At 43.2% G+C, this 27,009-nt stretch overlaps 1 protein-coding gene across 1 annotated transcript; it reads right to left on the bottom strand.

The window, feature by feature from the left end:
* Nucleotides 1–1,004: 1,004 nt before the first annotated feature.
* Nucleotides 1,005–16,622, bottom strand: LHFPL2 (LHFPL tetraspan subfamily member 2; the record flags this gene model as incomplete). Its single annotated transcript, XM_080363053.1, has 2 exons — nt 1,005–1,308; nt 16,193–16,622. 2 exons carry the CDS (start codon nt 16,620–16,622, stop codon nt 1,052–1,054), a joined length of 687 nt encoding a protein of 228 aa, XP_080219179.1. The 3' UTR covers nt 1,005–1,051.
* Nucleotides 16,623–27,009: the final 10,387 nt, after the last annotated feature.

The following is a 27,009-nucleotide window of genomic DNA, read 5'->3' as shown; positions in this document are numbered from 1 at the left end:
TAGAATTTGGCAAGACTTCCTGAAAAATGTAAATTTCTTAAGGACTCATGTGGCTCTGGGTCATGAGACAGACGGATCTGTAGACTAGGAATGAGGTTTCACTGGCAAGAGAAAGAATAACACTGTTGAAGCCCAACATGGGATCTACATTTGCAGGAGAGGCCGCAGCCCAGGCCTGGCTGTTGGCATTCACAAGATAACAGGGAGTTGTCATCTGCTTGGGATTTCAAGAGCTTCAATAAAGGCTGTAGAAATATTTCTAGTAATGGCTATTTCAAGAAATTTTATCAGAATCAGGTGAAAGCCAGTGTAAGAACAGCTTCGCTGTCCTAGTCAATGGAAACAAAATAATTTACCTGCTAAATAACGGGTGGAACATGCCTTGCACTGTAAGTGTCCAGACACAGACACCTGGCAGGGACTCAGCTTTTTAAATGCTTAAAGATTGGTGTAAGCTGCATCATGTCAGCTTTGCTTTCTCCACCATACACTTGCTGTCTGAGAAGGCACTGTATTTTAAGGAAGTTCAGTATCAAAAAGCACCTCAACGAAAAGGATGGTACCAAACCAGGCGGTGGTGAAATATTCACAGGTGAGGGGAGCCCTTGGAAACAAAGCCTAACCAAAATAGGCTTCCTTTTTGTATAAGAAAAAAAAAAATAGGTGCTGGCTTTTATTATTTTAAACCCAAATTCTTCAAGGTGACCAAGGTAGGTAAGGCAACCCAATCAATCAGAATTTGTCAGTTATAACAACAACATTCCTGCTATACGCACATGATTCCTCACCTCTCCAGTTAGATTAACATATTCCACTGTGTCCTGATCACAGAATGAAACTAGTAATATCCCCAAGTATTTACATTCTGCTTTTTTGGGATCCTTTATCTGATCCTCATTGCCCTGTAAGGAAGAAAGACCCTTTCAGTAGTTCGTGGTTGGAATGCACGGGGCTCAATGACACAAATGGTAGAAACAGGTAAGCAGATCTGCTTGTCCAGTCAATGGAAAGCAGATTAAGATCCAGGTGCTGGTAATTTTCCCCACTGGAGTTAAAGGAGGCAGATAAGGTTTTTCCCTTCTTCTATTTCTTCTTGCACTTTGTCACTGGATGTGGCTATTTCAGCTTGAGCCGAGAAGACTGCACAGATGAACGTCAGCACAGTGCCACCGATAGCGGTGTAGAAAGCCCAGCCCAAGGAGCAGTCTCCTAGTTTGTAAGCAGACGCGTAGTGTCCACAATAGCTTATTGCCTTCTGGCATCCCCAACCTGCAGGGTAAAGTATCAAGCCTAAGATAAGGAAGAGGCCTAGAAATAAAAACAAAAAGACACATGTTTAACAAATTGTCAGTGTAACACCAAATGCAACACCTGTAGTAATAGGTTATCATGGTCACTGTTCCAAAGTACCAGGACTAGGAGAAGGTAACTCTTTCTCATCCATCCTCATCCATCCTTCCTTTACTGATTATTCCTAGTATATATTGGGCAGTGTTTTACCTAGACATGGATCTATCCTGTGTTTTTTCTTGTGAAAGGTTTATTTCATCTGATAATGGCCTAGTTCCTAATTATAATTACCCATATTCCTTCTACATCCTTTGTTTTAACAGATTACTGCTTGGTATACAGAGCATGCAAAACATTTGAGCATCTCTACCTACTACTTACACTTTTCAAATACTAAGGAATGTTTGCATCCATTTTCAGTTTGTGTTTAGCTAGCCCTCATTCAGCTTTCCTTAGTCATTCATCATAAACATTTTTGCCTTTTTTCCTCTGGATTTTTTCTACATTGATTTTCTTGCCTGGGGAAAAAAAACAAAACAAAACCAAAACCAAAACCCTAAACACACTGTGTCTGCTTATCTGGCCACATTAGGACACAGCAGAAAGGTAACAACCAGTTCAGTAAGCTGCTTTCCTAATGAAGGGATTTTAGAGTCAGCAGCAAACAAACAGATCTTGATACCCACAACCAGTGCATGGGTAACGCTGCGACAGTCTAAACCGGCAACTGATGGCTGCAGAAATAAAGCACATTTTAGGGTTGCACGACCAAAAGCCTCAACTCCTCGTCTTGCTAAACCACCTGAACACACTGCTGTGCCTCAGAGAGGTTTTGCCCCTCTGATCATTTCTCCTATTGACAGTTTTCTGTCCTATGAGGACCAGTCTTATCTAAGCAGTGAAGGGCTTCATTAAGGAAATTAGAAGTCACATTAGAGTCCCTGCAAACATGATGTGTCTTTGCACAAAGATGATGGATTTAATCAAAATGCCTAATATGCTAGTGGCTACAGGACAGCCCATAGGTAACAAAATTTGCTGTTTTCTTTAAAATTTTATTCAGAAGAACAGGAGGAATTATGAAAACTAGTTTTTGCTTAAACACAACCAGTTTATCCAGAAAATGAGTGCAGCCTCCCACATCCCATAAATATTACCAATTTATTTGTCCTGCACTATAAAGCCCTTTATTCAACCCGGCACTTTGATGAAAATAGCTGGTAAATGTGCTGTCACCTAGAAGTGGGCTGGAAGTTGTTCTTTCTATGTGTGGTACTGGTTCACACATTAGATTCCATCTAATCCTAAAATTTCTACCAAGTAATAGAATAGAAGACAGTCCTGCTTTCTTCCCTATACTGAGATTACCAAGAACAGCAGCAAAGACTTGTTCACACCTTTGATTCAGTGAGACCAGCCTCTTCCGCCATATATTACATTTCCTTAATTGTTTAAAGAAATTCAACCAGATGCAAGAAAACATCCTCACTGAGAAAGAAAAGCTGGCTCCTAGCTAGTAAGCAGTTAACACATACAAAATGCAAAACCCGTCATCCAACTGTCTAAAATTAATGTCTATGAATGCTAGACATTTCACAAAAGAAAGTCCTTCCTCCAGCGTTTTTCTAACAGTGACACAACGCCATGGGCATGAATGAACCAAATGTCATTATTCTTTGGGGCGGCAAAATCCATTAGCGAGTGGTATCTGTTCTCTGTGAAGGGATTTTATCGCTGGTTGCTTTTAAGAACCAATGACAAATTTTATGCAGTGTTTCCTGGCTGATTGGCCAAACTACATCAAGGATAAAGTATTGCTTTATCTTGGACAGACCTGGATAAGCTGTGCTTTCATCCCACTGAGCCCCGCAGCTGTTTCAGACTGAACACCAGCAGTTCCTTCTCCTCTGTTCATCACTAGTTTCCTGTTCTGCATTACCAGCATCACTACAATATGGGTTTTTTTCTGACTGTGCATTGGTATGGGCCAGTTGCCATTTTCTCTATTGATCACAAGCCCTTTGGTGGTTAAAAATCACCATCACCAAATTAAGAAACCAGATCTGAAATGCCAATGTAGCTGCTGCCAACTAGGAAGTTTTTAAAGTTTAGCCCTCCATCACTCACACGCCTCCAGAGCCTGTGTCCAGCAGCAACCTGGCTTACCGCTCTGCCACAAGCAGGACCGAGAAGTTACATCCATCTCTTTTTACAAAAACTAGAGCAACAGAACCACTGAAAGCTTCTGGTTCATGGCATGTGTGCCCCGAGCTGAAAGGCCATTCCCCAAAACGCAGGCCCACAAAAGGCTGCAGCGCTGCTGTCAAGGGTAGTCATCAGCACTTCACTGATTTAAAACCTTTTTTTTTTTTAAAGAGTACAGAAAATTCCTGGAGAAATATTGACTACAGCCCAGAGTTTGAAAAAAATACAGCTGTTTTCTCACAGATGAAAACAAAATTTGGAGGAAAGTCTTAACTATGGACTTGAATATGGACAAAGTCTCACCTGATTTTTTCCTTCAGATAATTAAATTTGTGAATCCTATACCAGCCTGGCATGAGAAAAAAAAAAGCAATGTTTTCACTACCAAACCTATCTGCTACTACTCCATTTCAGTGCAGACAGAAAGCTTCTCAGGACATGAACCTCTTCTCACTATCACTAATATTTATCATAATTTCTCATTTTATTAATACCTGGTTTCTACTTGCTAGAGAAAGAAAATAAAGATGATGCAATTAAGCCAATTCAACACACAACAGAAACGGCACTGCTTGGATCTCACGCTGACTAACAGCAAGTGGAGAGGCACAGGCTCCCAATCATATGTTCACCTCAAAGCTCCAATACTGGGAGCAATGGCTGAGCTGTGCAGGGTCTTGACTCTCCCTACCTCCCCAAAAAGGGGTGCTCAAGTGAAAAGACCAGGAGGAGCTTTGCCTCCTGCTTCCCAGTAATTACAAAAGAGATGGTCAGAGGCTGCACAGGTCACCTCGGTGACTGCTTCAGCTTAAACAAAATAGACAGAAGACACTCTATCACCCTCCAACAGAGCAAACCGTGGGCTAAAGCAGAAGGCAGCAACTCAAAGGCATTAATTCTCCAATTACTTGTAATGAGAGCAGCACCTTCCAGAGACCCCCAAAAGAACCTTCTCCTGGCAACACACATGCAGAGGGAAGGAAAAATGCCCATGTGGAAAGAATAAGGTAAGATATAGCACAGTCAGTAAGGGCAGAAGAGGTTGTGGTGCTGCTTGGAAAGTCATGGTCTGTTTTTAAACAGGCAAAACAGCTAAATGCAAAACTAATAGCTCGGCAGTCTCTGTGCTCTTCCACCTTTGACCTAAGGAGCGCTGCACAACCACTTTTATGCAACATGAAAAAGCCAGAGGGCTGTTTCTACAGCTAACAGCGTGGCCTTGATCTACATCTAACACATGTGCAAGCAGCTGCATGTGAGCAAAAAATACAGGCCAGTCTGCAGTGACACGATCCACCAGGGGAAAAAACACGGTAAATTCTTCATGCTGATTTCTCGTACCAGTGTCCACAGGGCAGAGCCTGGCCAGGTCCCTTACAGCTCTTTGCTTCTTTGACAGAAGTTTAAGCCTAACGGCCTGTATCCCTGCCTTTCTGTAACTGCTGCTCAGTCTCTGGGGCTCTCCTGCCTGCAGGTCTCTCATTCTGGTTATTTGTTTGCATTACGACAGTGACCGGCAGCTCTGCTCACAGTTTCTGCCTCCAATAGCTGACAATCTGCTTTCCAGACAAGACACACAGAGATGGAGCGCAAGGCACAAGTGAGATGATATCCCCAAACAGTGCATCGGCCGTAGCTTCATCCAATCCAAAACCTGCCTGTTACCAAGGTTTTCCTTTACAGCCTCTACAACAAGACAGTCTTAAGAAAAATGTCAGAGGAAGAAAAGTGGGGTTTCGGTTGCCTGTGGACAGCACAGAGCCCCATGTGGTTTTCTTTCTGGAGAGTCCCAGGTGAGAAGGCAGAGGAGGGTGCTGGATGGGCTGCGGGGAGCCAGGAGCAAAGCTTCTTGCCAGTGAATGGAACATGGCAGAGACCATGGCCTGGGGACTGTGAGGGGCTCAAAAAGGGACCCAAGCGCCTTGTCCCTGGTATTCATTTGTACTTGCAGTGCACCGGGACACAGGACCAGCTCTTAGGACAATCTGCAGATTTGTGACAATTCTCAGGTTTCTTGAATTTGAATCAATTCAAATATTGACTCATTCAAATATTACTTCTGTGTTTAATTCTGCATTGTGCAGCTTTCTAAGCCATTTAATGCTATAAATTAAGATTCAAGCACATAAGCTTTTGATAATCATAGAGGTACAAAGCTCAGTTTTGTGTCATACACGTTTATGTCCGCATAATCGGATAAAGCAACAGTTAGCTCCTGTCGACATTTTGCCTTGAGATGTATCTGGCAGGAGGACAGTAAATATTAATGATGGATTTCTTTTTCATAATACATCAATTTTTGCACTTGTCCCAGTGTCAATGAAGAGAAGCCCATCTCCAAGAGGAAGGGCAGAGAACAAAAATCGAGTGCCCTGTCTAAATGAAAGTTTTGTGCAATGAATCCTTTTCAGTTCTTCATGCTGATGTATAGCAAATGAGAGTTTTGATTCACAGCCAGTCTACCTGTGGAATTACTGGTGTTTGTTCCCTCTGTTGAGAGGAACAAATTCATTTTGAAGATGTTACAAGCTGTCTTCCACTGTGTTCCTCTACAGGCTCACAGAGCTCAGGCTCGCTCCCTTATAGATGTAATCCCCTCTCTGAGCGCAGCTGCGCTGCTGGGAGTGCAGCTTCTGCTGTACACATACTCCTGTTCCTTCTTCTGAATTAGCTCTGCCCCACCTCTTTAAATCAGTATTATAATTTTTCATAATTGCATTTTCCTTTCTGTTAGTTGTTGCCAGCTCTGTTACATTTCCTCCTACAATTCCTTAAAACAGAGGCCTGAAAGAATGCTGCACGATGCTGCCAGATGCCTAGAAATGACAACAGAAAACTATTCAAATTGCTTTTTTATCTGGAGACCTCTACTAAAACTCCTTGGTATAAGTCTGTCAGCAGAGAACATTTTCACATCTTCCACTGAAGGCAATTTGCCAACATAACATTTTACTATCAATCCCTAATTACCTGCTTTCAAAGAGAAGCCTTAAGAAATACAGAATTCAGACGAAATTTAAATTTTATTGGGAGTATTAGACTAAAATATATTTCCTATTAAACATCAGCCCTTTCATATTCGAAAGATGTAAAGGCAACTTCTTTCTCCTAAAATACCAAAGCAAAACATTACAGCATACTGTGAAATATCAATATAAATACAGCAGACTGCACTGCTGTGCAAAGTTGTTTCTGCAGATAGCTCAGTAATATTTTTTCTATAGAAGAATCCTTTTTGTGTTTGTGCACCAAGAACTTTCCCCCTTTTCAGGGCCTGCAGCAAGGGAACTGCAGCGAGCAATTGCTCCTCCTGGTTTTTATACACAGCGGCAGCACTGCCAGGCTAACATAATGGAAAACCAACAGACCGCTCTATCGTTACGGGCATTTGTAGGTCACATAATGTGCTGGGGTCAGATCTGAATAAAAGCCTTTTCATTCCAACCTTGGAAGCAACCCTTGAGACAGGGGTTAGGCAGATGCTTGTTTAGCTAAGTGAAGGCATGCTATTTAGTTTTGACAGTCTCCTGTACAGCTGCTGTTGTGCCATATTAAACAACAGCATATACTAACAAAGCCAATTTCCATTGCAAAGCCCGAAACTATCTTCTCATTTCCTAGCAAAACAGCAAAAAAAGCTTTTAAATGCTGCTGAAGAAACAGGAAATTAAGCAGCTGTGGTCAATGAGGTGGCACTGCAACAGTCTCCCATGGTGCAGCACAACTGAGCAACAACATTTTAAGAGAGGAAGAGAAAAAGTGTGAAGGTGGGGAGGGATCAGCCTTGCACAACAGCACGCAGGCAGCGCAGGGGGTGGCGTCCTCAGTGGCAGTGATCCCAATCGTTCTCATCTTCTGCACAACCATGGGAGATTAAAACGCAGCCCGGGGGCATTGCACCAGCCAGGCAAAATAACTCTGCCTTTATTGCTTGTATTTCCAAATGTCTCAATATGCTACCTGAAAAATTACATGTGTAAAATATTTGTGCAAATGTACTATGCTAGCTTAAGCCAAGGAAGTTTTCATACACGCAAACTTTCCCTGACAAAGCTCTACCCATCAGGAATACTACCAGGTCATCACTTGCATGCTTTGGACCGTCTCATCCACCAAGAGGCAACGGAAGCGAAAGCCTCCTACTCAGCAGCTGCACAACAAACACCTTCAGCCCTGTGAAAAGATTCAGTAATCACGTTTTTCTCAGAGAGGAGCTAATGAGGAGGTCTCAGGCCAGTCAGTGTGGTGGTCTCAGCACTCCACGCCGGCGATGGGAAAAGGATGAGGGTGGTGCTGGGCTGCTGAAGGGAGCACCAGCTAAGGGAACCCACAGCACAGGGGCACAGACTTGCCTCTACAGCTGCCGTCCCTCTCCCTGGATAAGCGCCAGACCCACCAAATGCACGCAGCCGAGTAGGGACAAGAAGGTGTCTGCCCAAAAAGAAAGAGGAGACTGCAAGCTCTAGTGCCTTGGAGATGGCCTCTGGCCCACTTGGAAATGCCACACAACAACAAAAAAATTAATAACATTAACAAGATAAACACTTTAAAAAGCCTACCTGGACACCACACTCCATGCAGGCTCACACAAGCAGAGGGGATTTGGGGTGGGTTAGAAGCATGGCTGTGGAGGGTTGCCAGTGGGCAATGCAACGAGGCAAGGTCCATTCCTGCATACTGCCCGCAGTCACTGCAAAGGACTCCAGCTCTATACAGATTTCAGCATACCTGGGATACACTAAGCTGAGGCAGGAGAATGAACTGTTTAAAACTATAACCAGGGGATGGCTTGAAACCTGCAAGGATATTATTTTCCTTTTAAAATTGTGTCAGGGTCATATAATGGTAAGCAGTTACCAGAAGAAAAAGCAGCTCCCTAACCACTGCCTTCCCCAACCTGAGGAAGAGGGTAAGATCCCTATTATTTTCAGCCATAAATTAACTATACATATGCTCATGCGTTTTTTTTCCCCATTTATTAAACAAATCAAAGATGCTCACTCATGACCAAACCCATGCAAACCTACATAAACTTCTGACAGCATTACTGATGTTGGGGTGTGGAAACAGGGACAGGAATGCATGGAAGGGGGCTACTGGTGTGAGATTCAACTACTAAATGTATTTTGCTACCCACAGAAAAAGCTGAAACTGAGTCAGTTTATCAGGTTGATATGGGTTGCTTTGGCAGAATGACATCATATGGATTTTGTGTGTTGTTTTTTTTTAATATTGGTGTGATCTAACTGCTTGTACTTCTCTGTAATAAAGTACAAGCCTGCAGACTCCTGTTTTTATGAGAGGGGAGGGCAAATTCCCCGTTAGCTTTTAATAATTTTTATATATGTGTTGAGAGCTGCTGTTGGTTTGGTGGGAAGTAAATGTGGAGATTCAGGGTAAGGTGAGTCCCAAGCCCTGGAATGATACCACTGCCTCTTTGCCGGCTGCTGGCCATGTGGAGTCATGTCACCATACTATGGGAGCTCCTGTGTGGCGGATGCTAACCATGCAATTAAGTCAAGATAAAGCAGCTTATAGGAGAAAAACCAAATGTTTACAAGTTTTCAGCAACGCAGAAATAACTAAAGACGTCTCCACTCACAGGGCCACTGCTCAGGCAAAGCCACGAGGGCTGGTCACCTCTCCCATTTTACCTTAAAAGCGAATGAAGCATTGAGTGTTTTCAACCAAGGACAGCCCAATTAAAGGCTTCAAGCTGCTAAATGAGAAACTCAAATGCAGATGGTAAACTTGGGAGGTTCCTGAGTCAGGGAATGTTAGGCCGTGCTAATTAGTCCATCCATGAAAGAAGCAGAGGAGAAGATCCAGTATATTTCTCACTCTTGTCCACAACCTTTACCACTGCCATTTGACCAGTGAGCACCATGCCCTCCAAACCATCCATTGCTTATGCTGAATCTGCAGAAAGGGCATGCAAACCACCACCTCCCAACCAGAGCTCTGTAAGAGAGCCCAGAGCAACAACCTGCCTCAGCTTACAAAAAGAGGTAAAAGGGCTGCAGGCCATGTTTTTCATGGCATGACATTTCCTCAGTACTGATCCTGCAGCATGAACAAGACCTCAGGGATGCTGGGAGGAGGAGCTGAAGAGGAACTAAGGCTCAGTGAGAAGGAACAGAAGAAGAGGGATGCAGGAAGGGGAGAATTTTGGGTGGATTCACGGGTTGTACAGCAGCAGAATGCAGGTCACCCTCATTGGGGAAGGAAGCAAGACTCAAAACCACCGATTTCCTTCACCACCACACAGGCACACTGAAGACAGGAGCTAGACATTAGTAAGCCCTCATCTTGAAAGAACCACTTCCATCTTTTTTCTTGTGTTTGAGTGAAAACATAGCATTTGTTGAGTTTAAATATTATCTTAGTGCTTGCATCCTATACACGAACAGCAGCATCAGTCTTGGCTCTGAAGTCTGGAAACAAAAATCTGATGGAAAGGGAGCCCCACTCCCCCTGGCCTCTTGGGGGGCCGCAAGTGCTCTCTGACCCCACATTGCCAGGTTTGGGGTGTAAAGAAGTTTTTGGCATCGCAGCCACACTGGCAGAGGTAAGGGACCTTGCTGTGCACGTGTGCCACAGTAAAACATTTCTCAGTGGGTATCACAAGAGGCTCCCACTGAGCACCGCTTGACGGAAAAGATTTATGCTTGCTGAGAAAATCAGCTGCCAAACTTGATCACTGAAAACCTGAATTTTTTCTTTGTTTTTCTATTCTATTTACAATCTGCTGGGTGTTTACTGGTTCCCATGTGCCCACCTTGATAATGTGGCAGATGAGCTGACCACCAAATCTAACAAAACACTCAAAAACTTCATGTCTTTGAAGTTACTAATACTCTCTCTCCCTCAGGCTCAATAGCGATTTAGCACTTGAATTCAATTTTCCTTCCCTGGCATACTCAACACGGCAGTCCCCTTTGCTTGAACTTTCATCAGCCAAGTGTGTATTAGATGTTGTGCTGGCATTTGGCCATATAGGTTACAGGAAGCACTATACCGCAGACAGCAAAAGCAGTTCAGACTCTCAGAATTTCCATGTGAAATCCCTTGCCCCCCTTTTTTCTTTCTTCCCACCCCAAGAATTCAGAATTCTGGCATCAGAAAATAAAAACTCTGAGCCTAATCCAAGAGGAAATACGCTTTTTGAAAAATGCATGCTCTGCATTTTAGAAAGACAAACAAGAAGCTTCCTTGCCTTCGAGGGCAAAACCACCCTGCTCTCCTACTGCCCTACTGGCCGAGGAACAGCTTCCATCGCCTGCAGGCAGCAACGTGAGCTCACAAGGTGATTTCTTCCTCGCTCACCAGCCTGGCCCTTTCTCAAACAAAATGATGCTTTTTTACAGCATGCTGCTGCTTACAACCGAGTATCTTAAACTACTCTGCAACTATCGTAACCTTTTGCAACACGTTCTGAGCATCGAAGAGCTCTAGCAGCCTCATGTCCCCTCCACAGCAGCTTGCTTCTCCTGCGTTTTCTCCCCTCTCCAAGAGAAGCCCTGGCTGACCTCCCGCTTCCTCCTCAGCTTCCTCCTCCACAACTCCCCAGGGCCTCCTCACCTCCCAGCCGCCAGCAGCGCGCAGCCCCACAGCCCCAGGCACCACAAGCCCACCCTGGCAGCCAGATCCTACTTCCTACACCCCCACAAGCAGCTCCAGATCCTCTTCCCCTTCAGATGGTTCCCATTACGCCCTGCTCAGACCATCTTCCTCATCACCCTGACTCCCAAATGGACATCATGACCCATAAGTATAAAACACTGAACTATTTCATAGTGCAAGAGTTGTAAAACAAACTCTTTCAGCAGCAAAGACAGACCGTTACAGACACAGCAGGCTTTAAACTGGGTTTCACCTCTTTGTTTTAGGAAATTGTGGGTAAGTTTCCTTGCATTTGAGGGTAAAGCTGCACTCCTGGAGCTGAACCATTGCTCAGTTACTGCAGTAGATTTTGGTGGAGGGACCCCACAAAATACCACAGCAGGGAACAGAAGAAGACATGAACAGTAATAAAAAGGAAACATTAATCAGTCATGGAAGGCACAGAAGAATGGACGAAGGAGACCTTGTGAGACACCTGAAAAAAGAAAGTACCATGGAAAAGACTTCATGGCTTGGGACTGAGCAGGACAAGTGCCAGGGAAAAAGAAACAACAGCCTCCCAGAATGAACTGGTGGTACAAGAGGACATGCTCAGCAGGAGTAAAGTAGGGTGAAATGTTAAGGAAACTTCAGCAGCGGCTGATGAGAGGAGCATAATCAAGCAGGATCCTGGAAAGGAGGAAGCCAAGTCATCCCCGAGTAATGCTGGAGGAGAAATTCCAGGGGTGAGGGAAGGAAGCCCAAACCTGCAGCATCTGGGCCCAAGAAGACAGACTCAAACAAGGTGGCTGGGGGAACGTAGTGCTCCTGATCCACTGTCAGCAGCCTTTGAAGACACAAACCTCTGCTTTGTCTGACTGGGCATACATCTGTCAAAGGCACTGCCAGCAGCCCGGCCTGCCAAGCCACACGATGGCAAAATACAGCCATGCATTCACCTCACCCAACCAAGGACACACCTCAGCACACGGCTGGGATGCAGCTGGTCTCCTGATGATGCAACCAAGTTTTGACATGCTTATTTATTTTTTTCATTTTTCTGTCAGAAACTCCTTTAGTCAAGGCCTGTTTGAGCTAGAAGACAGGGGACCACAGAGAAAGTAGTGAGAAGGGGGTGACCCACAAGTGGCCTCTCAGATAAAGCCATCAGCACTCTGGAAAGACTTTAGAGCACAGGAACTATTTTATCCCCTGTCAGTAAACCTGCCTGGCAATGCAGCCCCGCTCCAGCATGGCAAGGCAGGAATAACAGAAACTGACCTCTCGAACCCCACTGCCTTCCTGACACACCAGCACCCCTTCCCCTCCACTCTCCCCAAAGCCTGCCCAGGCACACGATGGCGTAGCTCCCCAAAGGAAACACAGGGGCCTGCCCAAGGCTTGCGGCTGAGATAATATATGTGCTGCTAATTCAGCTTCTTCCTCCTGGCACACTGTCAGGGTGTTGCTGGCAAGCTGTGGCCTGCCTTCAGGTCTGGCAGCTGCAGGGTACGGACCGTGTCACCCAGCCACCATGCCAGGGGCCAACTCTGCCCAGCTGTGCCCTTAGGTGTCAAAAAGAAAAGCCAAGGAAAGTTGTTAGTGATGAACTTCATACGGGAAACTGTCAGAGGTGGAAGTTGAACCCATTTTAGGCTCTGTTGCAAGCTCTCCTCCACCTTACTTTGAGGCCAGATTATGTTTAGACTACATTACTTAGCATCAACGTGAAGTACCCAAGCCTGGGTAAGGCTTGTAAACACATACGCAACAATCCTATATGCATACCAAGATACGTTAATAGGAGATCACCCAATTTTTACTTCCTGTAACTGGATGATTACTGTGAAATGTTACTTTGAATTGGTTCTTACCAGCTACCATATAACAACATGCTGCCTCTTCTAGCCTCTGCATTTCAAGTGATTCACAGGCTGTAAAAATAGTATACTTTCCCCAAAAAGACATTCAAATGAAAGTCTGCCTGGTCTTCTTGCTGCTGAGTAGTAATTATCTGTTTAATTACATGGCTCCATTCTTTGTGCTCTCTATTGCAGAGAAAAGATGCTTTTCCAGATGAAACGATCCTCAAACATCTCCAAAACCAGGGCCACTGATTACAGTTTCTGCAGCTCCATAATGAAAGGCACGGTAGTCTGAAAATAAGTGTAGAAGGTCTCGCTCTATAACAAAGGAATTACGTGAGTTTAAACAAGAACCATCTTTTGTTTCTCTATGGCTTTGTATTTCTAATTTTCTGCCACAAAAAAAAAAAAACCCTCTATGGACCAGATATGTGTACGGCTCCTTCCTGTTGACATAAATGAGAGTTTGCACATTTGTCCAAGGGCCAAAACAGTAGAGATGTTGCTTTCTGTTCTGTAATTTCACTGTAGGCATCATCCAGGTTGCAAACAATGTTGCTAGACTGAAAATATATATCTGGTGTCTTTTATTATTTTTTCATGATGAATTCCAGGAATAAATTAAATTGTTTTATGTTTTTAATTATATTAAATCTCTACTGCAAAGACACAGAGATTTTAAATGAGATTAAGTCTTCAAGATCCAGGATTCCCGTAGATGACTCTACCATGGGCGCATCCCATCTTTGAAAATGAGATGTTTGACATACTTGCAAATATTGGACTGGTACAGGCAGATAAACAAAATGATTTTGTGAATTCTTGTCCTATGCTTATTAAAAACATAATTGTTTGCAATTGAAAGAATGACCTTTCGCTTAAGATGATTAAAGCAGGGTTGTATCTTTTTCTCTGTCTGGGGCATTAGTCTAGCTATCATAATCCCCGTATGGATTAACTATGCCAACAACTGTCCTTCTTGAACGACTTGCTTAAGCATTTTCCAAAACTCGGGAACTGAGAAAGCTGAAATTAACAGCTGTGATAACTCATACGGAAAATAATTTCAACTAAGTAAGCAGATGCTGTAATGCTACTGGCACAAAAGTAGCAGTGGACCCAACAAAACCAATCTTGAGAAAACGAGTTGCTAGCCACAAGACGCCTGGCTGCAAGTACTGGCAGGCGTACTTCTCATAGCAACGGTTTCAGTAACATGACCTTTCTGGTACCCAGTTTCATGCTGTGTCATTTATCTAAATTGTAAGAGGGGAAGTGCTTCCATCCCCAGTACATCTCAAAAAGGACTGATCTACTCCCTAACATGTAAGAAATGCTTTGTTGACTGTAGTGTTCAATTCTTTAGACCACAAGTCCCATTATAGGTACAGCTGGTTTGACAATAAAACTGAAACTGTCTTTGCACATATTTTGTCACACATGCATGGTCTCCAGAATAGTATTCTAAGATACAAGAACCTACTTCCTGCTAATCTTGGTGTTAGACTAGATATTTTGAGATGGTATCAGAGTTGTAACTAAAGTTATCTTTTCAACAGCCCCAAGTCTGACATGCCAAGCATCTACTTATGCTGCTAACCAATCTCTCCCACACAAACACCCCTCCAACAGAAAAAAAGTGTTGTAATCCCCTGAAAAACAGGTTTCATGGATTATTTCTGAACTACAGGGTAAGAAAGCAAGGAGCTAAAACCTTCCCCTGGCTTAATATGCATTGCACAGCTCGATCCTTCTCACATTAGTTGCGGCTAATTCTGTAAACCAGGAGTGACTACAGCAAAATCTGTAATTTTTATCTAAAGAACATTAATCTGCTAATTGTGTGCCCTCATGTGAACAGAAGCATCTTGAGCCAACTTAGGGATCTATTTCTACCCCAGAAGCACAAACCGTACATTGCGGGTGACATGAAATAAGCATGTCTATACCGAAGACGCATGAAGTGGCGGACAGCGAGGGCCACCATGCCAGCTCTTCAGGAGCCAGCACCCCTGGCCTGTATTGCTGGCTCTGGCTGCAGCAGGCAGCAAATTCAGTTTTTGCCTACTTCCCCAAGTGTGTTTAGAGTAAGAAGAATTTAGGTCTCAACTAAGCAAATGAAACCAACCAGCTTCATAAAGGTTTGAACACCTGTCATGACACTTCCTGTCTAGGTACACCCACCACAGACGTGTTTGGCCAGCTCAGTGGAGGTGGGAAGCTGGATTCACATTTCAATCAAACAAGTTAAAAAACTCCTAATTTTTGTTGTAACAAAACTGTTTTGTGAATCAAAAACATCTGCTTAAGAGCACCACCAAGAGGAAAAGAGGAGGTGGCCCTGCTCATTCCCTGCCTCCTCACAGGTCTGTGAGGGATGCCAGAGGTAGGGCAGAAGATCACTCTCCTCCTCCAGATGACCACACACACACAGCACAAAAGATGAAAACCTACGTATGGGACGGGTTCTCCCTATGGCTCACTGGCAAGTACAGAAAGCCAAATACTTCTCTAACACGGGCTGCCTAGTGTCAGTTTACTAACAGTCATTTAATCTCTGTAAAATCCATGGTTTTAAGCAGAAACACCACATCTCTAGAAGCAATTCATCTTTTCAGGTGAAGCAAAGTTGATCCTTTGACAGTGAAAAGAGAAGCTCACCGGGCCGTGTAACTGCAGCTGAACAATAAGCTGCCTAAAGAAGGTTTATCGTAACGTATCACTTGTCACACTCACAGCCCGGAAGGAGGCTGCTTAGCATGAAATGCTGGAGAACTGGGTGTGTGACTGCAGGCTGTTCTTATCCCTGGGGTGGTATTTGCTCTCACCACAGTTATGAAGAGACACTGGAAGAACTGCCTTTGGTCCATGGAAAAATTACTAAAGTAGTGAGAGGGAGACAGACTGCCTTAACATGAGTATTAACTTTGCTCTCTGCTGGTAACAGAGGAGAGAACTTTTTGTTACTGAAAGAAATTCAAACAGAGGGGAAAAAAGTGAACAGCAAACAAAGGCAACACTGGTCAGTTCATTTTGGCACACATCAGGCTGCAATTCTGCTGCTACATGCTGTGTAGCTATAAATTTCAGTTGTGTTTGAATAAGCACGAGCATATAGAACTGCTCTGGGTCTGCCTAATGCAGTCTGTCTGTAGACAGGACAGATCACGATATTTCAGCTGAATTACCCCAAAATTAAAATCTTTAGTGGCTCTTCAAAGTACACGTACCTGCAATCCCTTGTAGCAGCCCACAGACATTAAAAATGCTTTTCTTCATAATACTCTGCACGCACATAGTAAAGACAGACACAAACGCCACAGCACAGAGAATCATGATTCCCACAGCTAGGAAAATAGCGGTTGCCTGCCAGAACCCACTGGCAATCTCATTGAAGTTTTCGGCGTAAGGACCACAAAGCGTGTCTCGTCTAGAAAGCTGCATGTGGGAGATTCTGGTACAGCGCCCGTAGATGCCCAGTGTTGGATGGTAAGGCTCCTGTGACCCCCCCGTTCTGTTGTCCACATCGTCGGAGCTTGAAGGCTTCGCTTTGCCAATCAGCCAGTCTGCGCTCATGAAAGCAATGAGCTCTGCGAAAGCCACCACAATACTCAGGAGAGTCCACAGCATCGACCGACACGTTACAATGACATGACACATATTGATGTCCAGTGCTGGTGATCAGTGCAGCTGACAATCTTAAAATCCAGGCACGACAGGGAAAGAATTAAATTAAGAAAGAAAAAAAAGGACCCAAAGAAAATCACTGTAGCTGCTCTGCCTGCTCTTTCAGCTCTCTTGCAGAAGCCAAGATGAAATTTCTCAGGAGAAAAAGTGAATGGCCCCAAGTTTTGCAAGCAGTGTGGTCATTTGTTCTGTCCGTTTAGTTCCTCCTTTTTTCTTTCTGGGATGTTGAGCTCTGAAGTACGCTTTTCTCTCTTAATACTCATATTGGCACATGATGCTGCAGGCTGGCGGGGGAGGCCGCAAGGACTGCCCACTGTTTGACATCACACACCTACAAGAAAAATGAGACAACACATCAGCAGTGAGAAAAAAAAGTCTTCATTTCCACCCCCACAATGAGCCAAGAACTTGCACAGATCCACATAAACATGCAAAAGCTCTCACAAGGGCCCGTCAAACAGAGCCTGCTGGAAAAACCTCCCGGATTTGTCTCAGGGGAGTGATTAATCTCTGGCTGCCCGGCTGTACTTACAGTATCTGCTCTGCCCCATCCAATTACGAGTGTTTGTCAAGCACTTTGCAAGCAAAGATCTCAGTAACAGCCAGTGGTCCCACCCACTCCTACCACCACGCCCCCACCATCTTCCTCTGGTCAAAATTACCAAGGTTGCTGGCAGTCACCCAGCGAAGCGTTCATACATGTTTAAGCTGTTTCACAGACGTGCAGCTCCTGCCTTCAGTGTGCAGAGGCAGCACAGCGCGCCTTTGGGAAGGACACTGGGCACAGCTCCGCGTGTCCTGGGTGCCTTGGGTGCAAGGGGCAGTGAAGGAACTTTGTTCCAGCCTTCTGGGCTCCTGATGACTGCAGCTGAGCCAACCCTGGCCGTGGGAGGAGGCAAACAGGCTGGGGACAGCCCGCACTGTGATGTGGTGACAGAGCCCATCCCTTTGGAGTCTGGGGTTTGCAGGAGCGGAGCTCCTTTCTCGGGTTCTCTACTGGCTTTGCACCAGCATTTCAAGAAAGCAATCTGCCTGCAGGTATGTCACACACCTCATCCTGAACTGATGCCAACACTGGCAGTCTCTGGTGACTTATACCACTGTCAGCAGGAATCTGTGGAAGAATGCCCCAGTCGCTGCCAAGTGGCCGAGAGCCGCAGTGAGAGGGGCTGCCAGTGAGCCTTGAGCTTTCTGACTCTCCTCAATTCCCCCGCTTCCATAGTCCCACGCACGCTGGGATTGCAGCAAAATGTTCCCCAGGGCTTTCCCCAAGCCTTTATGCTGCCTTGCAGCAGCAGCTGATGACATTCCCAGAGTTACACTTATCTTAGTACAAGAGGCAATCAGAGATCACTATAATTCCAACTGGTATCCAAATATTGGCCTTAAAATAACAAACGGGTCACTGCACACGCCTCTGAGCTTGAACTGAAACCGTGTCACTTGAAGGCAAGGGAGGGAGCAGGAAATGCCCTGACGTTACCCCCTCCACACTTCCAAGTTTTCCTCACAAAGAACAAAATATCGACATTGAACTGGAAGCAAGAGAGTTGAGAACCAGATCTGGACCTCACTGCTGTGCTGCTGCCAAACACAAAGGAGTCAGCATCTGCCACAAAAACAGACATCCCCCCCTCCTGCTTTTTTTTTTTCAGATTTGTCATGGGCTTGGTATTTAATTTCTTAGGAGTTTTGAGCCCAGTGGTTGAATACTAGTCCCACTGAATGCAAAACCAAACACACACCCACAACTTCAGCACATTCAGAATTTCATCCAGCGATTTCTATTCCCTCCTATACTAGTCATAGTGAATCATCCAAAAGACTTCATCCACATTACTCTTTCTCATCTAGATCTGCACACTCCTCTGGTACTAGCAGATACACAGAATTAAGCTTCTGTGCCAACAACTCAATTTTGTCTCGATGTTACAGCATTGCCTTAAAAAAAAGGCAAAACATGTTCAGTTATGCTTTTAGCCACACTGAGATAACAGTTCAGAGTTCAGCTCATTTTCCATTTTGGGAGGGAAAGCATCAAGTTTTCAAACAATCTGACATATTGATGACTTGAATACACCCTTTGTAATAACAGAGCTGAAGTGTCAGCCTGCCAAAAAAAAGTTAATTCTCTCAGTATTTCCACTTTAAATAACAACTGGAATGTAGTAAATGTCCACTACAAACCTACATTTTTCTGATGTCATCTGCACAATTAAAGAGAATGTAATAGAAAATGTCTTTATTTTTAAGAGAAGTTCCAAAAAGCTCTAGAGTCTCTATTTCTGTGCAAGCACCACACCCATGTGAACTCCTCGTCTTTGTAATTCCAGGATTTTAATTGAGGTGCAAAGGACATAGCTGTTACTGCTTACTCTGTACCTGCTGAACATAAAATACTGTTTATTGAACACAGATGAGAACAAAGTTCATATTTACTTAAGTAGGTGGAAATTCCAGACACTGGCAGCCATAAAAACATGGCACTGATAACAAATGTGGGATGCTATATTAGAATGTGAAGAAAAGACCAAACCATGAGGTCCTTTTTCATTTGAAATGCAAGAATAAATTGCAGTAACATTTTAAAATACAGCATCTCTAGAAAAGTCACTGCATAAGCAAAATAGCCTGTCTAAAGATGACAGTGAGGTCATGTCAAATCTCAGGACTTCATTGGAACATACATTTCCCATTTTGCAACACAAGGAAACTTCTACAGCACCTAAAGGTCAGTAAATGCTATTGGTAACTACAGTTCAACAGAATATACTTTGCTTTCCAATGAAATTATTCTGGTACAAAACATATCTCCACATCAACATATCCTTACTCCTGGGAGAACTTCTGCATAAATTTATTCTTGGACTAGTGATACCATCAAACAGGAGCACCACTCACTTAAAACTCATTTTCCTGAGCAGATGGACAGAAATGTACGAAGTAGGTTGGTACACGGACCAGAGAAGGGGCAACGGCATTTCTTCTTCGTGATACTTAGCAAGGAAAGGTTTCAGATAAAGTACTGGAAACAAGATACAGTTTGGTCATACTTGTGTAGTTAACCTTTTTCTTCCAACATAGGCCACCTTGAGTTTCCAAATGAACCTAACCAATTCCCAGGCAGTTCCAACAGCACATTTGTGCCATACATCAGAGCCTTTCCAGACACAGACTGTGCTAAATAATTGCACTTCATTAAGCTTCCCTCCAGCACTCCGCTTTCCCCTTTTCTTCCATTTTTGCTCAACAGAAACTCAAGCCAGGCCCTTGCAAGGCTGAAAACTGGTCGTTTATTCCTCCTCACAGTTTCCCATCCCTTGACAAGCTTTTTCCATGACAGAACATTATGTTCTTCACAGCACGACACTCAATATCCACTTCTGACCGACTGTCAAAATATTTGCTTTGACAGCCCAAATTCAAAATATACAATGGTTCTTTAACCCTTTGGTATTAACTCATTCAAAATAATTCTTACTGAGGGAACAAACTACAAAAAGTAGGCTCACCCCCTAAGTCATTTGGGCCTCCCTCTCTTCTTACAATTCCAATGGTACGGGCACGGAAGTAAAACATTGGCGCTGGGAAGTGGGTGTCCCAGGAGGGAAACAGCCCCACATGACAAGCACCCACGTGGGCTGCACACCATGGCAGCTCCCCAGTGTGTGGGTCTTGGCAGAACCATCCCAACCCACCACACAATCCACCGCTCCTTGGCTGGAGAGCACAGCTCTTCAAAGAGTCAAAACTATACCTTTAGCTTCATTTACTCTGCTTGCTGAACAGTGCTCACGGTCAGGCTCTGCATTAACTGGAGTATAACACAGCGAAAGTATGTCAGTGAGAACATGAGATCCTCACAGCATCCAGAGAGAATAAAACTGAGTTCTTAGATGCAAAAATATGTTGGTTGTTTTAATATAACAAAGCAAACCACCTTAAAATAGGACTAAAAATTTTTTCCTCTTTAGATACAATTTTGATAGCCAGATGCCTCAACTTATACTTTCACACCTGTAGTTAAGACTATTCAGCTGTTGAGTTTTACTACACAACATTGCTACATCCTAAGTAGCTGGTGAGGGATCTGGAGCACAAGTCTGATGAGCAGCAGTTGAGGGAGCTGGGGCTGCTCAGCATGGAGAAAAGGAAGCAGAGGGGAGACCTTATCGCTGTCTACAGCTACTTGAAAGGAGGTTGTAGCGTGGAGGATGTGGGTCTCTTCTCGCAAGTAACAAGTGATAGGACAAGAGGAAATGGCCTCAAGTTGCACCAGGAGAGGTTCAGATTGGATATCAGGAAAAACCTTCTCACAGAAAGGGTTGTCAGGCATTGGAACAGGCTGCCCAGGGAAGTGGTGGAGTCACCATCCCTGGAGGTATTTAAGAGATGTGTAGATGTGATACTCAGGGACGTAGTTTAGTGGTGGACTTGGCAGTGCTAGGTTAACAGTTGGACTCAATGATCTGAAGTGTCTCTTCCAACCTAAATCATTCTATGATTCTGTGATTCTAAGTAAATAAATAACATCTATTTTTCTGAACTAGATAAAGAAACACACTTGCCTTCATTTTGCTTATACTGCCAAAACCATAAAGTCAGAAGCTGATCCAAATTATAGTATTTGAATTAAGGTTTTGATTTTGGAGATGTTGAGTAGCAGGGTTTTGCTTTGGCATACCACATAGATAGGAAGGAACAGCTGCAAAGTTCAAATCTGAGTCAATCACATACCACAGCTGTTTATTTTAAAAAGGTGTCCTGCAAGCAATGTACAAGAGACCCATAAGTACCTTCCAGAACAATGCTATGGCCAGTCCTTCATGCTCCCCTTATGGTCTGACTGAAGATGGGAGCTCAGGACTAAGCCCTATAATTCAGCTGTCACCCTTCCCAGCCTGATTCTGTCAGTTCAAGAGTGAGAATAAATCATCTTTAGATAAGTGGCTTTTGGCTTGGCTTAAACAAACAGCTGAATGGAAGGCCACACAGACTGCTGAAACTATCCCAATTTATAAAATAAATCCAGGCACAATGAAACATTTTCTTCTAAAACTCACTACAGTCCAAAGCACAACTACATGGAGGAGTTTCTAAACCTTGTTTACAATACACAAGTTTGAGCATCTCATAACCCAAAATGTGCAAATCTTGGAAGCCTCGGTTCTGCTTTCTCTGAAACATTGTTAGCAGTTATAAACACTGTGAAAATGCTTTGAACTATGAGAGGGGAAGTGGCTCCTATTTATGTTGATGTTTGCAGACTCACTATTTAAAACAAACAGAAAGAGGCTCACTCACAAAGACTCAGTTACCTCAAGCTGACCCCCACCCAGGTTGACATGAGCTCCCACTTTATGCAGGTTTCATCCTTAGGTGTTGCTGGACCTGAGCTAGTCATCTGTGAGCTCACACTGCCTGGTCTGGCAGCCACCAAACCATGGAGGCAGGAGGGATGACAACACTTGGACAATGTGGAATGAGCATTAGAGATTATTCATTTTCTGGATGATTTATAAATGTGAATAAATAAACTTCTCCTCCCACTTGGTCCCCTCACAGGAGGTGTATTCATCTGGGTGCTGCTGCCCAAGAGGAGATGGAAAGCTTTCGACTTCCACTCCGTCTTCAAAGTAGTGGACCAGACACCAAGTAGGTATTTCTGGAGATACCACCATGAACACCAGTTACCCTGCTAAAGATGCATTTCTATCCCCACACACTTGCAGGTGCCTTGCAAATATAAGAAGAGGTACATTCATCACACTCCCTTGTACAAGAGAATAGGGACAAGGATTAGTATTTAAGGAAGGACCTGGGTCAGAGTAAGGTTTTTCTGCAGACCACAACAAGCCCTACTGGCACTGGTTTCTAGTAAGCTGTGCATACTCCCAACGGAAAGCACCCGGATGAAGAAGAGGGAAGGACACTTGGATACTTCACTGTGTTGTTTTTCTTTTTAATGCAACACATTTCAAAGTCATCAAAAATATTCAGAGCCAGAAAACAAAACAGGAGAAGGTGCTTTAAAGCTGAAGTTGTTGCACAGCTTCAGACAAACAGCAGAGAATAAGCAAAGGATTCCCTCCCCCTCCATATTTTCATCGAATTATTGCTTACTAAAACAACATTCCAGAGCAGAACTTTCTAACAGAAAGCAAAGCTTTGATTAGTCGTCACTTGTGAATTAAAGAAGGAGAGGAAACATTTGCATATCTCATAAATATGTAACTGCTATAAACCTACACAGGCATATTAATGAGTGTGTTATTGTGACAGGCTGTTGAGAACATGCCATACTCTGTTCACAGACAGATGCATTTCACTGGTAGTAGAAGGAGTGTAGACTTAGAGTGCATCGTCTTGATCCTGTTGGCACAACATATGATGTAAAATATAACTAACATATTTTGCAAAATAGTTAACACTCTCCTAAGTATCCTAATCAAATCCCTATTTCCTTGCCTTTCATTTGAATTATGCCCTGTTTATTTCAGCCTTTTCCTACCAAAGGCAGAGCTTGTGGATGTAAAATCTTAAATTAAACCATCCCTCATGTGCCAAAATGCCCAAATTCTATGTAAAATAACAGGTTAAAAAGAAAAAGAAAAATGCTGACAGTGACTGTTGTTCTTTTAAGGCAGCAAGAGACGGTTATTGTACCCCATTTTGCAAGATGGCTTTTTTCCCATCATGCTATGGAAAACGCCATCTAATTACAGGTGGATTTGTTTCTAAAATACATCACTGTAAAAGAAACAGATATAAAACTCATTTCCAGCTCTAAAAAAAAAGCAGTTGAAATGCACTATTATCTTTCTGACCTCATTAAAAGCCATGGCAAAATTCCCACTGACTTTAATGGGGCCAATACATCACTGAAAAATCACTGGAAGAATAAGAGTTTCCAAATTTTTAGACCAACTGCAGGGGAAATTTAAACACAGGATTCATTTCCCTCTTCCCTCATCCAGACAAAACTTTGCTTATTGCCCCCCCACTAAGAAGAGATGAAGCTAACTCAGTCTTCCAGCATCTCCTCTGAACTGCAAATTCTCAAGCAGATTTGTTCCATTGCTCCGTATTTATTGACTTATAAAATTCCTTAAACCTACAGCCATTACATTGTGTTTTGAAAACTTATTCAAGATCTTTTGCAATTCCAAAATTTATTAAAACCTATAGAGCTAAGGAAAGCTGATGTGTAGTATTTCTATTGTTGCTATCTCAAGAGAAAATTACACATCACATCAAAAATCATCACTAAGGGAGCAATCTTGGCTACAATTAGTGATAGCCTAAGTGCTCAGGAATTTACCAACTAGGAGTGGAATCGTGAGTTTCCTTTCCTACTTTGACTCCTCACTAGCACACTGAAGTCCGAGTCTTCAGGAGTCTGAGCTGAATTCCCCTTTCTTTGTTATCTAATTACTTCTTACAACAACTCTTAATTACATTGTCTAAAGGACTGTGGTGGGGCAAAAGGGTGGTTAGGACGAAAACGGGAAGTCAGAAGGAAAGTACTACTAATATTTGGTAGCAAACAAATCCTTGCTATTTTTATACTAAGGTTTTTTACCTTAAAAGGAAGCTAGGCTTTGGCTGTTTAAATAGTTAAAAGTGTGCACATGAACTAGAGCATCAGCCCAAAAAAACTTGGAAACCGTGCTTGTTGTAAAAAGCAATTCACTCTCATGAGTTCATTGTGACAGATTTGGAACTGCTCTTAATAATTTATGAATATTGTATTAAGTTATTTATTAGACTAATATATTGGTTATTGTTTAATATGTGGCTGGTGAGAAAAACAGGCAGGAAAGGAAAGAATGACTCACTTATGCCTCTTCTCAGCAAACTCTGGAGAGTTGCTTACTAAAAAGACAATACTAAGACAGGAAAAGCCTCGCATACACAGCAGATCAAAGATGTGAGGCCTTTTTAGGAAGGAACAGTCTCTCAAACTGAAGGGAAGAGAAGCTGTTTTGGACAACAAAAGCTTAGAGGCACCTACTGGAGGTGCCCATTGAAGTTAGGCCAAGATGAGACACCACACTGGGCCTCCCATTTGCCTTCAAGCAAGCTGCAAACAGCCATGGTTCCTTGTATGAAGGAAACACCACTTCAGCTAATTCTCGAAAGCAAACCATTGCTGTATCTCTTTCCAGAGTTGTGGCTGAGTTAGCAGGGTGACCACAAAGGTTATGGATCTCCAGTCTGTCTGAACAGCCTGGGGTGAGCCATTCTTCTGCTGAGCCATGACCTAAGGCTGTGGACCCAAGCATTGCCTTTTACAAGCAGGAAGAACCCAGGCAAGTTTGCACTGTCAACAATCTACGTCAGTCCCTTCAGAAAGCCACCACCAGACAGTGAGTCACCTCAGGTATCAACTGTTCCCCGGTTTTATGATGTGTAACGTTACCATAGCATGGGAAGGATGCACTTTTCAGCAAAACAGGAAGCACTTTGGAACTGGTAAGTATTCATTTATGTTTCTCTTAATTCAAATATAAAGTGAAACATCCTCCCCAAATAATCAATACAAATGAGCAGCTCAGCACACTAATGCATACAAACACCTGTACTGAGGAAACACTGACTTTTCGTCGTACTATAGCTGAGGAGAACCTGTAGTGACTGAAGGAAACTGAAAAGGGTTGTGATGGATCAGCACTGCCATGTTTCCACACTGGAAAGGCATGTAGACATCTGAAATATCTGGGCACCACATACAACAGTAAATTGGAAAAAAGTGCATGAAAATGCTTTTATCTAGCCTGGAAAAATGCAAGGTACTCAGAGAAACACAGATGTACAATATCTCTGCAAACATCTCATGAACATGATCTTTAACCTTTATTAATGGTTAACCATTTAACCACAGCCAAGCAAGAAGAACTGAAATGAGATGTTTCTGATACTGCATATTTCCTTAATTAATAATTTCAGGAATCCTGTGTTCAGCTGAGATCTCTACACTTTAAAATGGAAGCTCACTGCACAGATTTTGGAAAAATCCAAACTGGTAATTCAAATTTTGAAAACCTCATTTTAGACCAAGAAACAAAAAGAAACAGATGATTTATTTTTGCAACTGGATTCAATTCTAAAATGAAGACTGGACATACTTTGACAAGCCGAGCTGTGTGAAACAAGCAATTCTGGCTTGTTTTATGCATTTTTACTTGCTAGACTAAGTATTGCTAACAGTCCTTTTCTGTACTTAAAATGCATATGACTGTGAAGATGACTAATAAAAATTTTTGAAAGCTGTAAAGTGCTAGAGGTACAAAAAATCTGTACCCTTCTCAGATTTACTTGTTTGAAAATGCTCTATCATTTCTCTGCCACTAATGTCCTGCTGTCTGTGTTGCAGCAGCACTTAATGGAGCAAACTAAAACTGGACCTGTGTGGGGATATACGTTTAGGTAAGGTAGTGCATCACCTTCCTGCCATCTAGTTACACAGGAACAATGGAAGGAAGAAGGTATTATTAACCATCCCAGTTTTCCAGATGAGATGTTCCTCAGTCATATAACAAAGTCTGTAGCAATACTGGGACCAGAAACTTGGATGTTGCCATTACGAACCCTAAAACTTTGGAGGTGTAATATACTCCTCAGTGTCATGCATTGTGCCAACCACTTTTCTTGTCATCCTTCAAAAACAAACCTCAGCTCTTCCTCTGTCATTTTGAATCTCCAGCCCTGGCATGCTGCCTGCAAAGGTACTTCTCCTCCACCAAGTATGACCATGGACAAAGGATGCCAAATGAAATTATCATATCTTCAACAGTAACTTTGATTTTCCTGGTCACTAAGAAGCAGTTTTGTTATTAAACTGTAATTTTTTCCTGCAGTACTCACTATTGAAATAAACAGTTCCCACAAGAACATGCCACAACAGCTTGTCCATCACGAAATACAAATTCACCTGCAAAGAAACAAACTTACCTTTATGACCACACTTCTCTAATTGTACTTCAGAGAACATAACTTCAGTCATAACTATAGGAGATGATTCTGCCCGCATTCACACCTTATTGAAGGGAATGAAGCTATGGGACAATAGTAGGTATTCAACAGGTCCCAGAAGGTTACAGGGAGTAGATGCACTTCAGGACAGCCAGCCTTCTTATGTATTTTTAAAGCCTTCACTGCTATTAATCCTTTTGAAAGCAAACGCAGTCTACAAACTAGTGTAAATGTAGCATCTGATTGTACTATTGCCAAAAGGTGGAGACTTCTTGATTACGTCTTCTCCTTGGGAAATGCAAATAAATCAAAATCAAACCTTTTTATCTGAAGATCTCCCAATGCCTAGATAGACATCTATTACTAAGAAAAACTCCTTGCTCTA

Source organism: Nesoenas mayeri (assembly GCF_963082525.1).
Source record: "Nesoenas mayeri genome assembly, chromosome: Z".
Lineage (NCBI taxonomy): Eukaryota > Metazoa > Chordata > Aves > Columbiformes > Columbidae > Nesoenas > Nesoenas mayeri.
This window is presented reverse-complemented; position numbering and strand designations above follow the sequence as displayed.